This window comes from Nerophis ophidion, linkage group LG25, assembly GCF_033978795.1.
Source record: "Nerophis ophidion isolate RoL-2023_Sa linkage group LG25, RoL_Noph_v1.0, whole genome shotgun sequence".
NCBI classification, from domain to species: Eukaryota; Metazoa; Chordata; class Actinopteri; order Syngnathiformes; family Syngnathidae; genus Nerophis; species Nerophis ophidion.
The window spans coordinates 12,751,157-12,768,827 of record NC_084635.1 but is presented as its reverse complement, the minus strand read 5'-3'; the positions used below and the strand labels follow the sequence as shown (position 1 = coordinate 12,768,827).

At 39.5% G+C, this 17,671-nt stretch overlaps 1 protein-coding gene across 9 annotated transcripts in view; it reads left to right on the top strand.

The window, feature by feature from the left end:
* The window catches only part of neo1a (neogenin 1a), a 479,989-nt gene extending 464,752 nt beyond the window's left edge, over nucleotides 1-15,237 (top strand). For 5 of the 9 annotated variants that reach the window (XM_061887530.1, XM_061887535.1, XM_061887533.1 and 2 more), the window contains 3 exons: nucleotides 6,305-6,592; nucleotides 8,371-8,507; nucleotides 15,034-15,237. In XM_061887530.1, coding sequence (XP_061743514.1) covers nucleotides 6,305-6,592; nucleotides 8,371-8,507; nucleotides 15,034-15,186 — 578 coding nt within the window. In that variant the 3' untranslated portion in view covers nucleotides 15,187-15,237. Of the gene's footprint in view, nucleotides 1-6,304; nucleotides 6,593-8,370; nucleotides 8,508-14,838; nucleotides 15,006-15,033 lie in introns of those variants that run through there. The other 4 variants (XM_061887537.1, XM_061887534.1, XM_061887538.1 and 1 more) reach the window with 2 other exon arrangements.
* Nucleotides 15,238-17,671: the final 2,434 nt, after the last annotated feature.

The following is a 17,671-nucleotide window of genomic DNA, read 5'->3' as shown; positions in this document are numbered from 1 at the left end:
CTACTGGTCACACTTATCATTTCACCATGTACCAAACAAAATAGCTTCGAGGTCGGTAAGCAAAACCAGAATTATTCCGTACAGTAGGCGCACTCTCGAGTTTTGAGGGAAAAAAGCATTTTAAGTGCGCCTTATAGTCCGGAAAATATGGAAACTATAAAGAGAATAGATACGTAATAAAAAGAAAATAAACTAAAACCACACAAATGTCATTCTGGTTTAAAAGCCAAGGAAGTGAAGTGAGTTATATTTATATAGCGCTTTTCTCCAGTGACTCAAAGCGCTTTACATAGTGAAACCCAATATCTAAGTTACATTTAAACCAGCGTGGGTGGCACTGGGAGCAGGTGGGTAAAGTGTCTTGCCCAAGGACACAACGGCAGTGACTAGGAGTAAAAATATGTTTTAGGACGTCATTTAAAAGTCATTAAATAGGCAGTTGTCTGAATAGCAAAATAAATATTGTTCCGAAGTTTTGGAGCCACACCAGAAAATGCATGATCTCCTCTGGATTTTTTCAACAGGTTTTTGGGAAGTCAAGAATAAATAGACCTTGTGGGGCTGTAGATTTAAAGAGATGTTTTAGAGATTTAAAAACAAACAATACAATTTTAAAATGAATTCTAAAATGAACTGGGAGCCCGTGAAGGGATGCTAAAATAGGTCTAATGTGCTCCTGTTTTTTTGTGTCAGTTAAAAAGCGAGCAGCAGCATTTTGGACTAACTGCAATCAAGCGGTTAGTCAGACCTACATAGAAGTTTTTGTTTCAAGTCTATGACATTCCTAACAGAAGTTACAAGCAGTTTTTTCTGTGTTTTTTCCTAGGGCGTGCTAGAGCGCAATTTGAATTGTTGTTTTTTATTAGATGGCATTTTTCTCCAGTCCTGGTGTGTGTGTAAAATTTGGAGAGTTTTGAAGCATGTTAAGGGGGTCAAATTACAGCTCGGCGTTTCTGGATGTTGTTGATAAATGGCTTTCGCTTTGCATAGTAGAGCTTTAACTTGCACTTTGAAGCATTTGAAGGGGGACAAAATAACAGCTCAAAGAGGCAAAAATGACATATTTTAGGCAACTTTGCGCAGGGGTTCTTTGAAGGCGCGTAAAATCAAAACCGGAGCAGTAATCAAAACTCTTTGGATACATTTTAATCAGAAGGGTTCAATCTCTCTCCTGTGCGAGTCTGAAGCCAAAACGACAAACGCGCTCAGAGGAGATAATGTTTGAAGAAAGGTGACCGGTTTTTACAAAACTTTTGTTTTGAAGGGGGGATTGCAAACTTCCTGTTGATTTTTGTTCTATGAAATTCCAACGTAGAGTGAATTGCAGTAGTCCAAACGTGATGAAATAAAAAACATTAATAGCTGTTTTAATTTTTGCTAAAAGACTTAGATGATAAAAATTGGAGCGCTCTTTTAATTTAGAATCTTTGTCCAACTTAAAGCCAAGATTTGTGATTGTGGGTTTGAAAAAAAGGCATCAGGATGTGAGGATTTTGTTTCACTTTTGAGTCAAATAAAATTGTTCTCATTTAAGTTTAGAAAGTTTATCGCCAGCCATGCTTTTATGTCCTTAAGACAATTTCAAAGGGATTTTAAACTTGCGCCACTTTTCTTTTTTAGAAAGACATAGACTTGCGTATCATCTGCTTAAAGATTATACAATACATTGGATGTTATTACAATGTGTTGCATGGGCAGGATTTACATTGAAAACAGGATTGGTCCGAGGATTGAGCCTTGAGGGACACCACAGGACACCATAGGACGAATCATCAATTTGGATCTTAAAAGTTCTATTCGTCAGATATGACCTGTGCCTCTTAAACCCTCACCTTGTTCCAAGGGACTAATGAGAGTCGTGTTAAATGCAGCAGTTGGATAAAAAAAAATTAAAATTGCAGAATCACCAGAATCAGTGGATATAAAAAGGACGTTAAAAACCCTTAAAAGCGCGAATTCGGTGCTACGAAAGGTTTTAAAACCGGACATAAAAACGTAAAGAATAGCGTGCAAATCACAATAAGATTGTAAATGTAAAAGCACCGCTTTCTCTGAAATCTTTGAACTAAAAGGAAGCTTTGGAATGGGTCTAAAATTCGATAAAACTAGACAAATCTAAGTTTGGCGTCTTTGGCAGAGGTTACACAACTGCTTGCTTAAAATAATTTGGGACAGTCCTTTTAAGGTTTTTCTGTTTCATTGATTCCGTAACATCCACCATCAACGATGCAGTTAATTAAGCACAGTCTTTCGGCTGCAGCTGTTCTGAGAGTCCAGTTGATCAGATGAAGGGAAGTGGAAATAGTGGACAACAACATATGTTGCTTTTACAGAAGCCATATTTGCATTTTCTGGTGTTTTTTTAAGCAAAATATGTTTTCCATCACCTGTTTGCTTAAGTCTTTTTTGTCCTTTCAGTACAATACTTGAGGCCATATTTTTTTTTACCCCAGAATACATTATTTCTCCTCAAGTTTTTTTTTTCTTTAATTTTTTAAACTCTAGTTACATTTTTGTATTTACATTTTTTTACAGGTGCAAAACACACTGGAAAATTCCTCAAAGGAAAGTGGACAAAAACTGCTTAAAATCTTAAAAGGCTTAAAAAATATCTTTAACTTCAGCTATAAACAAAAATACCAAACATGTAATGTTGTTTCAACCCTTTGAAGGTTCTCAACCTTTTTTCAGTGATGTACACCCTGTGAACATGTTTTTAATTCAAGTACCCCCTAATCAGAGAAAATTATTTTTTGTTTAAAAAAAGAGATAAAGAAGTAAAATACGGCACTATGTCATCAGTTTCTGATTTATAAAATTGTATAAAAGTGCAAAATATTGCTCATTTGTAGTAGTCTTTCTTGAACTATTTGGAAAAAAATATATAAAAATAACTAAAAACTTGTTGAAAAATAAACAAGTGATTCAATTATAAATTAAAGCTGCAAGCAGCGTTGGTCGGGTCCGCTTTGGCTGCTGCCCCCGCGACTCAAGCCCTGCTCTCAGTCAGACCTACATAGAGGTTTTTGTTTCATGTCTCTATGACATTCCTAACAGAAGTTACAAGCAGTTTTGTCTGTGTTTTTTCCTAAGGGGTGCTAGAGTGCAATTTGGATTGTTGGGGTTTGTTTTTTTTATTAGATGGCATTTTTCTCCAGTCCTGGTGTGTGTGTAAAATTTGGTGAGTTTTGAAGCATGTTAAGGGGGTCAAATTACAGCTCGGCGTTTCTGGATGTTGTTGATAAATGGCTTTCGCTTTGCATAGTAGAGCTTTAACTTGCACTTTGAAGCATTTAAGGGGGTCAAATTACAGCTCAAAGAGGCAAAAATGACATATTTTAGGAAACTTTGCGCAGGGTTTCTTTGAAGGCGCGTAAAATCAAAACCGGAGCAGTAATCAAAACTCTTTGGATACATTTTAATCAGAAGGGTTCAATCTCTCTCCTGTGCGAGTTTGAAGCCGAAACGACAAACGCGCTCAGAGGAGATAATGTTTGAAGAAAGGTGACCGGTTTTTACAAACCTTTTGTTTTGAAGGGGGGATTGCAAACTTCCTGTTGATTTTTGTTCTATGAAATGTAGGCCTAAGTGAAACCTACATAGAGGTTTTTGTTTCATGTCTCTCCGACATTCTTACCGGAAATTACAAGCAGTTTTGTCTGTGTTTTCTTCCTAGGAGCATTTTTTTCTGTGTTTTATTCAAAAATTGTGCTAGAGCCCAATTTTCAGTTTTGGGGTTTGGTTTTTTTTTTATTAGATCTCAATTTTCGCCAGTCCTGATGTGTGTGTCAAGTTTGGTGAGTTTTGAAGCATTTTAAGGGGGTCAAATTACAGCGCAAAGAGGCAAAAATAGCATTTTTTGCAAAAATTTTGCTTTGAATGGGTTTTTGCAAACTTTTTGATGATTTTTGCCCTAGAAGGTAAAATTATGAAATCTAGGTCTAAGTCAGCCCTACATAGAGGTTTTTGTTTCATGTCTGTATGACATTCTTAACAGAAGTTACAAACAGTCTGTTTTGTTTTTCTAGGGGGCGCTAGAGCGCATTTTTTATTTTTGGGGTTTTGTTTTTTTATTAGATGGAAATTTTCGCCCGTTCTGATGAGTGTGTGAAATTTGGTGAGTTTGAAGCATGTTCAGGGGGTCAAATTACAGTTCGAAGCGGCGGCGGAATAATAATAAAGAAAGAATAAAACCTTACAGTTTCAATAGGGTCCTTTGGCCCATTGCAAAAGGACTCCCTGGCGGACCCTAATAGAGATTTCTACACATAGAAGTAATCATCAACTTAAGGTGCCCTCTTTGGGGATTGTAATAGAGATCCATCTGGATTCATGAACTTAATTCTAAACATTTCTTCACAAAAAATAAATCTTTAACATCAATATTTATGGAACATGTCCACAAAAAAATCTAGCTGTCAACACTGAATATTGCATTGATGCATTTATTGTCACGGTTTATGAACTTACATCCATATTTTGTTGAAGTATTATTCAATAACCATATTTGTTAGGGATTTTTGAATTGTTGCTATTTTTAGAATATTTTTCAAACATCTCACGTACCCCTTGGCATACCTTCAAGTACCCTAAGGGGTACGAGTACCCCCATTTGAGAACCACTGCCCTAGGTAACACTGTCATCTGTTAGATTAATAGTAGACATGAAGCAGCTTGTTTATTATTGTCCCTCAGCGTATTCTACTCATATAAATATTATTATAAACTGTATTATTGGATGTAACACCAATTTATTCATTAGTCACCTCTAAAAAATATTTTTTTAGCACGTGTGTGTCCTAAGTGCCGCATATTGCCAAAATGAAATAAAAATACAAATAAAAAACTAAAAATGTTAGAAAAAAAGACCAAAAACAACTAATGTAACAAGAAAAAAACTAAACTAATAATCATATGTTTAGCCACCTATAACACAAAGGTGACAACGTTTTATTTGTTAAATAATTATGTATTGCATCTTTTTTTATTTTTCAGAATATGTAATGTTTGAAATTTTACATTTTCGGTATGCGGCCCCTCGGTGGAAAAAGTTTCAACATGCCTCGCTTAGCATATATTGACCTTTAATATTATATGTATTGATCTTTAAAGGCCTACTGAAACCCACTACTACCGACCACGCAGTCTGATAGTTTATATATCAATGATGAAATATTAACATTGCAACACATGCCAATACGGCCTTTTTAGTTTACTAAATTGCAATTTTAAATTTCCCGCGAAGTGTCGTGTTGAAAACGTCGCGGTATGATGACGCGTGCGTTTGACGTCTTGGGTTGTAGCGGACATTATTTTCCAGCCCGATCCAAGCTATAAGTAGTCTGCTTTAATCGCATGATTACACAGTATTTTGGACATCTGTGTTGCTGAATCTTTTGCAATTTGTTCAATTAATAATGGAGAAGTCAACGTAGAAAGATGGAGGTGGGAAGCTTTTAGCCTTTAGCCACACAAACACAGCCGGTGTTTCCTTGTTTAAAATTCCCGGAGGTGAAGCTTTACTATGGATCAGAGCGGTCAAGCGAACATGGGTCCCGACTACATGTCAACCGGCAGTTTTCGGTGAGAAAATAGTGGTAATAAGTCGGCTCTTACCAGAGATCAGCGGAGCTTCTGTCCTGCTGCAGCTTCGTGACTTCCCTCAGAGACACTGGCGTCAACACACCCGTGTCCGCACCCCTCCGACTTTCAGGTACTATTTAACTCACTAAAACATTAGCAACACAATAGGCAGATAAGGGATTTCTCAGAATTATCCTTGTAAATGTGTCTAAAAACATCTGAATCGCTCCCACTGCAATCGCCTTTTTTTATTTTTTTAACTTTTTTTTATTTTTTTTTCTAGTCCTTCACTCTAAATTTCCTCATCCACGAAGCTTTCATCCTCGCTCAAATTAATGGGGAAATTGTCGTTTTCTCGGTCGGAATAGCCCATTAAAAACAATGTGAGGACGTGAGGAGCCCTCACACTTGTGACATCATCGTCTGCTACTTCCGGTACAGGCAAGGCTTTTTTATTAGCGACCAAAAGTTGAGAACTTTATCGTCGATGTTCTCTACTAAATCCTTTCAGCAAAAATATGGCAATATCGCGAAATGATCAAGTATGACACATAGAATGGACCTGCTATCCCCGTTTAAATAAGAAAATCTCATTTCAGTAGGCTTTTAATGCACCATTTCATTTTTGTCTTTATGCGTCACTCACTGGACTAACTTGGGACCCCCTGTAGTGAGGCGACTGGAATTCATGTCTCTCCCTTCAACTTCTTTTCTCCTCCAGAGTCCGTGAGGAACACACCTTGTTCCGAGCCCCTTCCGCCGGCCGCCTCGTCTTCGCAGGCCTCCTGCCCCTCAGAGATCCTGGTGGATCCCGAGGGCAGCTACCACGGCTCCACCACCACAGAGGAGGAGTCGTGTTACACCAGCAACTTGCCCCCCCTGCGCTCAGCCCACCCCCACGCTCACGCCCACCCTCTGAAGAGCTTCGCGGTCCCCGCCATCCCAGCGACCGGTCACCCGTCCTTTGAGTCCCCTGCCCTGCCCAGCACTCCCCTACTTGCCCAGACTGGTGAGTACTACGTTCACTCCTTTGTACACTTGCCAGTCAGATACATGGTGGTGGTCTACAACCATGCATTTGTGGTTGTCTTTATAAAGAGAGCATTATACATTGGGGCAAAAAAGTATTTAGTCAGGAAGTTCTCCCACTTAACATGATGACAGTGGTCTGTAATTTTCATCATAGGTGCACTTCAACTGTGAGAGACAGAATGTGAAAAAAAATCCAGGAATTCACATTGTAGGAATTTTAAATTAATTATTTGTAAATTATGGTGGAAAATAAGTATTTGGTCTACCATTCAAGGCTCTCACTGATGGAAGGAGGTTTTGGCTCAAAATCTCACGATACATGGCCCCATTCATTCTTTCCTTAACATGGATCAATCGTCCTGTCCCCTTAGCAGAAAAACAGCCCCAAAACATGATGTTTCCACCCCTCATGCTTCACAGTAGGTTTGGTGTTCTTGGGATGCAACTCAGTATTCTTCTTCCTCCAAACACGGCGAGTTGAGTTTATACCAAAAAAGTTCTATTTTGGTTTCATCTGACCACATGACATTCTCTCAATCCTCTGCTGTATCATCCATGTATCCATTTTGGTATAAACTCAAATCGTCATGTTTGGAGGAAGAAGAATACTGAGTTGCATCCCAAGAACACCATACCTACTGTGAAGCATGGGGGTGGAAACATCATGCTTTGGGGCTGTTTTTCTGCTAAGGGGACAGGACGATTGATCCGTGTTAAGGAAAGAATGACTGGGGCCATGTATCGTGAGATTTTGAGCCAAAACCTCTTTCCATCAGTGAGAGCTTTGAATGGTTGACCAAATACTTATTTTCCACCACTATTTACAAACAAATTCTTTAAAATTCCTACAATGTGAATTCCTGGATTTTTTTTCACATTCTGTCTCTCACAGTTGAAGTGTACCTATGATGAAAATTACACACCTCCGTCATCTTTTTAAGTGGGAGAACTTGCACAATCGGTGGCTGACTAAATACTTTTTTGCCCCACTGTATAAACCTTTATATACTGTATAAATTTAATTGGTTCTTGAACAGGGTTCGTAAAAAGAAAAGTTTGTAAAAAGGCTAAAAAGAAAACATGTAAAATGCACTTTAAGTCACACTTGCCAACCTTAAGACCTTCGAATTCGGGAGATGAGGGTTGGGGCTGTCCTGGATGAAATTGATTTATTTTTTTTCAATCATTTTGGAACTTGCAAGGGTATTTCTTCTTCTTACTTGTCTCTTCTTCGTTCTTCTGCTTCGTCTCCTTCTTGTTGTCTGTGCAGTTGTGCACTGAGCTCCAAAAGCCGTAGATGATGTTGTAGCGTCCCGGAAGAGTTAGTGCTGCAAGGGGTTCTTGGGTATTTGTTCAGTTGTGTTACGGTGCGGATGTTCTACTGAAATGTGTTTGTCATTCTTGTTTGTTGTGTGTTCACAGTGTGGTGCGTATTAGTAACAGTGTTAAATTTGTTTATACGGCCACCCTCAGTGTGACCTGTATGGCTGTTGATTAAGTAAGCCTTGCATCCACTTGTGTGTGTGTGTGTGTGTGTGTGTGTGTGTGTGTGTGTGTGTGTGTGAGTGAAAATAACGTTATCATTAAACCAGTTAAAAGATCATACAACGTGTCAGTGAACAGCTTGTAAGGTAGTTTATATTTACTTCCCACTCAAAATAGCACTAAGCAATATTGCGGTGGCCGTGGTAACAACAACAACAATACAACATGACGTTCAGTATCATCCTGCATTGGTGTCTTGGTGTGATTCAGGTCCCCCCACGCACCCCCATGTGGTCAAAACAGCCTGCATCGGCACTCTGGGAAGGACTCGAACTCCGATGATCGTCACTGTGCCCAACGCCCCCGACGTCCCAGAGACCAGCAAGATGCTTGAGGACGTAGATATCGTGAGTATAGCGCGGCGCCCCCCACGCCCCCCACTTGTAGTGCAGTCAGGTGTTGCCGCCTCGTCTGATTTAAAAATGGCTGTGTTTTGATTTGTGCGCTTCTATCAGTACAATTCATTATGTATACTGCGTGAAGGTTTTAGCTACATAGGCGACATTCTCTGTGGAGCGCCGCATGAAGAAGGGGGGAAACAAAGCTCGAAGCACGGTATACTGTGCCACGTAAAATGTCAGAAATTACAATCTTAACATTAAAGGCCTACTGAAACCCACTACTACCGACCCCGCAGTCTGATAGTTTATATATCAATGATGAAATATTAACATTGCAACACATGCCAATACGGCCTTTTTAGTTTACTAAATTGCAATCTTGAATTTCGCGCAAAGTATTCTGTTGAAAACGTCGGTATGATTGCGCTTGCGCGTGACGCCTCGGATTGTAGCGGACATTTTTTTCCAGCCCGATCCAAGCTATAAGTAGCCTGCTTTAATCGCATGATTACAAAGTATTCTGGACATCTGTGTTGCTGAATCTTTTGCAATTTGTTCAATTAATAATGGAGACGTCAAAGAAGAAAGATGTAGGTGGGAAGCGGTGTATTGTAGCTGCCTTTAGCCACACAAACACAGCCGGTGTTTCCTTGTTTAAAATTCCCGAAAGTGAAGCTTTACTATGAAACAGAGCGGTCAAGCGAAAATGGTTCCCGACCACATGTCAACCGGCAGGTTTCGGTCAGAAAATTGTGGTAATAAGTCGGCTCTTACCGTAGACATGAGCGGAGCTTGCGTCCTCCTGCAGCTGCGGACTCTCTTACCTCCTCCCACCGGAGACACTAGCGTTCACCACACCTGTGGCCACACCCCTCCGATTTTCAGGTACCATATAATCTCACTCAAACACTAGTAACACAATAAGCAGATAAGGGATTTTCCAGAATTATCCTAGTAAATGTGTCTAATAAAATCTGAATCGCTCCCACTGCCCTAGCCTTTTTTTTTTTTTTTCTAGTCCTTCACTCTCACTATCCTCATCCACAAATCTTTCATCCTCGCTCAAATTAATGGGGAAATGGTCGCTTTCTCGGTCCGATGTTCTCTACTAAATCCTTTCAGCAAAAATATGGCAATATCGCGAAATGATCAAGTATGACACATAGAATGGACCTGCTATCCCCGTTTAAATAAGAAAATCTCATTTCAGTAGGCCTTTAACTACATTGCATTTCACTGCACTTCATAGTCTGAGCACACTTATGGATTCAAAATGTTGAAGTTTAAGTATGGTAGTCACACCCTCCATTTTTAGTCCCTTTTTCCCACAGCATGTTCCTGTTAAAACATTCCATATTGGCAGAAAAAAAACAGCTACGGCACCACATCTTCTAGCTCGTAAAGTCAAACCGCTTCAAAATAAAATTGATTAATAACACATTTTTCGCCACAGTCCGCTGTCTTTTCACCAGCACACACACACACACACACACACACACACACACATGTTGGGTTATATTTTTTCATTACCAAAATTATTTCATACTAGTTTTAAGTCTTACTTTATGTTATTATACTCTTACACTATGCTTTTATTGTGAAAAAACTTTCATGTGCAACTAATTCAGTCTTACTGCTATGCTTAATTTGCAGTACAAGTAGCACTTACTGTAGCAGTACATTAAGCAGTACACTGTAAAAATACACTGCAGCAGTACACTGTGGAAGTACACTGTAGTAGTACACTGTACAAGTACACTGCAGCAGTACACTGAAGAAGTACACTGTAAACGTACACTGTAGTAGTACACTGCAGCAATACACTGTAGCAGTACCCTATAGAAATACACTGTAGCAGTAAATGTTAGGAGTACACTGTAGAAGTACACGGTAGCAGTACACTGTAGAAGTACATTGTAGTGGTACACTGTAGCTGTACACTGTAGAAATAGACGGTAGGAGTGTACACTGCAGAAGGACACTGTAGAAGTACACTGTAGAAATAGACGGTTTGAGTACACTGTAGAAGTATACTGTAGCAGTACACTGTACAAGTAATTTGTAGCATTACACTATAGAAGTACACTGTAGAAGTACACTGTAGAAGTACACTGTAGAAAGACACTGTAGCAGTACACTGTAGAAATAGATGGTATGAGTACACTGTAGAAGAATACTGTAGAAATACACTGTAGAAGTACACTGCAGCAATACACTGTAGCAGTACACTGTAGAAGTACACTGTAGCAGTAAACGTTAGGAGTACACTGTAAAAGTATATGGTAGCAGTACACTGTAGAAGTACATTGTAGTGGTACACTGCAGCAATACACTGTAGCAGTACACTGTAGAAGTACACTGTAGCAGTAAACGTTAGGAGTACACTGTAAAAGTATATGGTAGCAGTACACTGTAGAAGTACATTGTAGTGGTACACTGTAGCTGTACACTGTAGAAGTAGACGGTAGGAGTACACTGTAGAAGGACACTGTAGAAGTACACTGTAGCAGTACACTGTAGAAATAGACGGTTTGAGTACACTGTAGAAGTATACTGTAGCAGTACACTGTACAAGTAATTTGTAGCATTACACTATAAAGGTACACTGTAGAAGGACACTGTAGCAGTACGCTGTAGAAATAGATGGTATGAGTACACTGTAGAAGTATACTGTAGCAATACACTGTAGAAGTACACTGTAGAAGTACACTGCAGCAATACACTGTAGCAGTACACTGTAGAAGTACACTGTAGCACTAAATGTTAGGAGTACACTGTAAAAGTACACAGTAGCAGTACACTGTAGAAGTACACTGTAGAAGTATATTGTAGTGGTACACTGTAGAAGTAGACAGTAGAAGGACACTGTAGAAGGACACTTTAGAAGTACACTGTAGCAGTACAGTGTAGAAGTACACTGTAGCAGTACACTGTAGAAATAGACGGTTTGAGTGCACTGTAGAAGTATACTGTAGCAGTACACTGTACAAGTACATTGTAGCATTACACTATAAAAGTACACTGCAGCAGTACACTGTAGAATGACACTGCAGCAGTACACTATAGACGTACACTATAGACATACACTGTAGAGGTAGACGGTAGAAGTACACTGCAACAGTAGACTATAGACATACACTATAGACATACACTGTAGAGGTAGACGGTAGAAGTACACTGCAACAGTAGACTATAGACATACACTATAGACATACACTGTAGAGGTAGACGGTAGAAGTACACTGCAACAGTAGACTATAGACATACACTATAGACGTACACTATAGACATACACTGTAGCAGTACACTGTAGAATTAGACGGTTACAGTACACTGTATAAGTACTCTGTAGCAGTACACTGTAGAAGTAGACGGTAGCAGTACACTGTAGAAGTACTCTGTAGCAGTACACTTTTGTATTAGACGGTAGCAGTACACTGTAGAAGTACTCTGTAGCAGTACACTGTAGAAGTACATTGTAGTGGTACACTGTAGCTGTACACTGTAGAAGTACATTGTAGTGGTACACTGTAGCTGTACACTGTAGAAGTAGGCTGTAGGAGTACACTGTAGAAGGACACCGTAGAAGTACACTGTAGCAGTACACTGTACAAGTAGACGGTAGCAGTACACTGTAGAACTACACTGTAGAAGTACACTGTAACAGTACACTGTAGTAGTACACTGTAGTAGTACATGACAAACATTATAGGTACAGTATGATTTAACAGCGTGTTTTTTTTGCTGTGACACTCAAAGTTCTGCCGGCATCGTGACACGACATCTTCGTATGGAAACATAATCAGTTGTACTTTAAATCTTTTAATGATTTGCAGTGTGAAACATGTATCTGCTATCCCAATCAAAACCGATACTTTGTGCCAAAGTAATAATAAACAGTTAATTACATAACACACTTTGACACCCAAAGTTATGCAGTTACACAATCATGTTATCATATGTACGATTATTTTATTGTCACATGGGAAAAAAACAATAGTAAGACAAAGGGCATAAAAAATTGTATGAGAAGAAGCTGAAATATTGTAACTAATAATTAATAATAATATACTTAGTCATCTGTAATTCATAGCAGACACAAAGTTGTGTCTTTAAGTTTGTGTATGTATTCTATACATATGTATGTATATATATATATATATATATATATATATATATTAGGGGTGGGCAAATTAATGCGTTAATTACGAGTTAACTCATCAATCTATTAACGCCGACAATTATTTTATCGCACATTTGCGTATGTTGTTTACATGCTTTCATTTTGTTAACGCCTTTTCTTAACAAGATGGCGTCGCCCGGATGTTCTTCGGCGTCAAGGGGCTCTTGGTAAAGATGGAACATTTGGCAAAAATACCGGAAAATTCTGCAAATTTCATGGCTGGCTTACAGCGTGGTCACTCCGGGATCACTTACGACCGCCAGACAATTCTGGATGTGGATAGATCGGGCCGTTTTGGATTGAATGACGCGTGCTTGCTAGACCGGCTAGCTAGCATGGGAATACTTTGCCAGCTACATCCAGCGTGAAGTAGCGGAGTATTTGTGTTGTCTGTCTATTTATGAATAATGCAGAAGAGGAGTGTTGGCTGAGTTCTTAATGTTTACTTTAAGAGCGTGCATATCACAACATACAAGATGCCGTCATGGCGACACCACCTATGCATGCTCGTCACTCCTGTTGCATGCTGGGTAGGGTAGTTCTTTTTTCCCCTGGCTCATAACATCACAATATAGTACCATGTATATGCGTTCAGTTTATCAAAGCAACAAGCAAAAAATCGGAAAATTCCCATCATATCAATTCCTAGATATGGTCATAATTATTTTAACTGCACTACGCAGAATAAACACAACATTATTAATATTGCTACTACGGATAATTTCATCAAAAATTCCCTAAAACAGCCCACTACCTGTAATATAGGTTTTTTAAACATAAGATCCCTGATAAAAAAAATGTTTCTGCTGTTACCTCAGAAATTGCCTGTTCAGATGTTATGATTGTGGCTCAGAGATTTGTATGTACATTATATTTATTTTCCATAACAAACAGGATAACTTAAATACCCTGGCAGTGGCAATAAGCTTAAATGTTTGTATTTACATTTTTTGAGTTGATTTTCATAAAATATGCTATTTAACTGCTACTGTTTAACAAGGACTGATTTAAATTGTGTTTGCACAACAAATGTTTTGGCGCTTTTGTTCATGTGGGAGAATATTCCAATAAAGGTGCACTACACACTACTTTTGAATTCATTATTGGGCTTTGTGTATACAATGCAGTTAATCGCGATTAATCAGAGAAATAGTGCGATTAACTTCGATTAAAATGTTTAATCGTTGCCCAGCCCTAATATATATACATACATACATACATATACATATATATACACACATACATATATATATATACACACACACACATACATACATACATATACATATATATACACACATACATATATATATATACACACACACACATACATACATACATATATATATATATCTATACACACATACATACATACATATATATATATATATATATATATATACACACATACATACATACATACATATATATACACATACATACATATATATATACATACAAATATATATATATATATATATATATATACATATATATATATATATATATACAAATATATACATACACACACACACACAAAATATGAATATGGCCTCTGCATACGTTATCGTTTCAGAATGTGGCCCTTGGTGGGAAATGTTTTGACACTCCTGCCCAAATTATCAATATTTTGATTTGACAATCAATATTAGGTGGCGACTTGTCCAGGGTGTACCCCGCCTTCCGCCCAAATATAGCCGAGATAGGCTCCAGCACCCCCCGCGACCCCGAAAGGGGTAAGCGGTAGGAAATGGGTGGATAAACGGATAGATATTAGAACAAAAAGATCTGGTATCGGCGGTCTCGATATTTCAGTATGGATCCGCACGTCATTAAAACCCTTCCTTGATGTTTCAACACAAAAGTTCTGATGAAAGTTTGCAAAATGAAACACAGCCAGAAATGTTTTGGGTGTATAAAAAAAAAAAAGGGAATTTCTTCCAAATCCACGTCAGGTTTTTTTTGTTTTTTCTTTGTTTGTAAAAAGCGATTGTTAGAAGAGATTTTAATCCCATGTTCTGTCTCCTCTTTCTCTCTTGATTCTTCTCTAACGTCATTCTCACCACCCGACTTATTTACCAATGACATCATTTCCCCTCTTTGGCTGACCCAAAACAAAAACCGGAATGATTTAATGTTTGTCCCGCCTCCTAGTCTCTGATTGGCTGCTGATGCGCTTGTTGCTTTGCTTTGCTCTGCTGCCCCCTGCTGCTCATGTCGCCCATCACACCCGCCCCCACCCCACCCCTTTGGCCCATCATTGGACCCCCTTGGAAAGACTCCCTGACTGACCCTCTCCTCCTCTCCTCTTCTTCTCCCCTCCTCCCCCCCCCCCCTTCCCTCCTCCAGGTGCTTGCCTCCCTGCCCCCCTGCCCCTCCCCCGCCCCCCGCAGTAACCCTGTTCCTCTCCCCCAGAGCTACGAGCCCGACGAGTTGACCGAGGAGATGGCCCACCTCGAGGGCCTCATGAAGGACCTGAACGCCATCACCACAGCGCCGTGAACACGCACACACACACACACACACACACACACACACACACACACACACACACACACTCATATTAAAGAAGCCAGTGGACATAACATGGCTTCTTGCCCCCCCCCCCCCCCCCCCCCCTCTTCTTAAAAAAACATTTTCCCGGCGTACCGTTCCCAAGTCTCAGGAAGGACGTGACACTTCATCTTTTTACGAAGAGCTTTGAACTTTTCATGACGTGGCGCCGACACGTCATGTGACCTTCGCTTCCTCTTACGCTTTTGACCACCCACCCTCCCTCCCCCCGACTCTTTCTATGTTATTATATTCTGTCTTTTCTACGCGCGTAAGCGGGACGCGAGCGCTGCATAGAACCCAGCATCCCTTCTAGAACGATTGCAGGTCACATGGGACTGGACCGCCGCCGGACTCAGGGTGCTAACCCCGCCCCCCATCACACGCCCCTCCTTCCCGTTGCAGTCAAACAATCGCCAACAACTACAGTTGTCTTTTATACGAAACATTGACTGTGTGTGTGGTTTCCACACAAAAAGACACAACGTGTGTGTATGTGTGTGTGGAGTTTACGCGACTTCCTCCAACGCAGCGCGATGGTTCGATTCCCCACGTTTGTTTACATCAGGGGTGTCCAAAGTGTGGCCTCACGGGCGCCGTTTTATTATTCATTTGCTTTGTCGGACATGTATCGACTTATTTAGCGTCAAAACGGTGCATCCTTTTGATTTCTCTTCCTGCGGCCCACGCTGGAAAGTTTGGACACTCCTGATTGTTTTTTGTTGTGTTTTTTTTCTACAAACCTGATGTCAAGTCTTGTTTCCATCACCCCCCCGGCTACCCAAACAAAAGTCATTTGCCACAACAAAAACAACAAAAAAAAAGTACTTTGGTGATGTCTCTCATAAATGTCCATGGTCATGAATGTCAGTAGAACTGCAAGAGACGTGAAGATGGGAACATTTATGGAGGTCCAAAACAAAAACAAACACAAAAAAAAGCACCAGACTCCATTCGGGAAAGATTCTATTGAGTTGTAAACAGTTCACCTGTATTGCACTTTTTCACACTTTTTGAAAAGTACATTTCTTACATATCTTGTGTTTTGAATATCAAATGCTGTTTGTGTAATGTAGTGTCCTAGGTAAGCAGCAGGCAGCTGGTCTTGTTTTTTTTTTGGTTTAATTTCTGCTCCAGAGATGATAGGAATTTGAGCCGATGAATTTTTGTTGTCGCTTGTTCATGTACAGAACTTTCTTTTGCTTTCTGTAGGAAAACAAACAAAAAAAAAACACATCTGTGGCTTTTTAAGAAAACGAGGAAAACTTGTTTGGGAAAAAAATGTGTTTTATTTTTTTTTTTTATTGATGTACACAAACTATTATGAATACTAACAAAATAAACATCTCCGATTGTTTTCTTTCATCAAGAGTGCGAGAAAATAAAGCAGGCGAGAAGTGAAACTGTACGGATCATCTGTTGGAGCCAAGGAGTGTGCAGGTGTACCTAATGATGTGTGTTTTCTGTTCAAGTCCAAATCAGGATCAATAAGTTCCATCAGGAAGGATGGAAGGAGCCCAGAGACCATTGGTGGACACGAGCTGTTCAAGGAACATTTGGAAAAAGAATAAAGTCATTTTAGGAGGGTAAGAATCTTTATTAAAGGTGTCTTTTTACAGGAAGTACATTTAATGCCAAACAAACACATACCAATCGATGGATTTAAGTTGCTCCAGTGTCACAAGATGCGAAAGTCCCTCGTTTGGTCTGCACATTTTACTGGCAATGCTAAGGCAGACATGGCCGAATAGCGTCAATAGCTATTCGCTCAATAGCTTCAGTTTCTTTTTCAATTTCGTTTTCACTATCTGCCTCCATACTCCAACCATCCGTTTCAATACATGCGTAATCTGTTGAATCGCTTAAGACGCTGAAATCCGTGTCTGAATCCGAGCTAATGTCGCTATATCTTGCTGTGCTATCCGCCTGGATAGCATGTATATCACTGGATGACGACTATGAATAAGAAAATATGCACGGTTTGCAAAGTTTAAATGACCAAAAAAAATCTTAAAGTGGAACATTATCACCAGACCTATATAGGCGTCAATATGTACCATGATGTTGCAGAAAAAAGACCATATATTTTTTCAACCGATTTGGTGAATGTTGGCGAATTAAACGCCTTTCTATTAGTTGCTCTCGGAGGTCGTCAACCGCCATTTTCTCAAACACATTATAAACATCGAGTCAAATCAGCTGTTATTTTCCGTTTTTTCGACTGTTTTCCGTACCTTGGAGACATCATGCCTCGTCGGTGTGTTGTCGGAGGGTGTAACAACACGATCAGGGACGGATTCAAGTTGATTTACGTAGAATGTGTATCGATTAGCACGGCATGCTAATCGATGCTAACATGCTATTTAGGCTAGCCATATGTACATTTGTAGCTATATTTGCATCCAGCCTTTCCCTCCACCCACATTTAATGCCA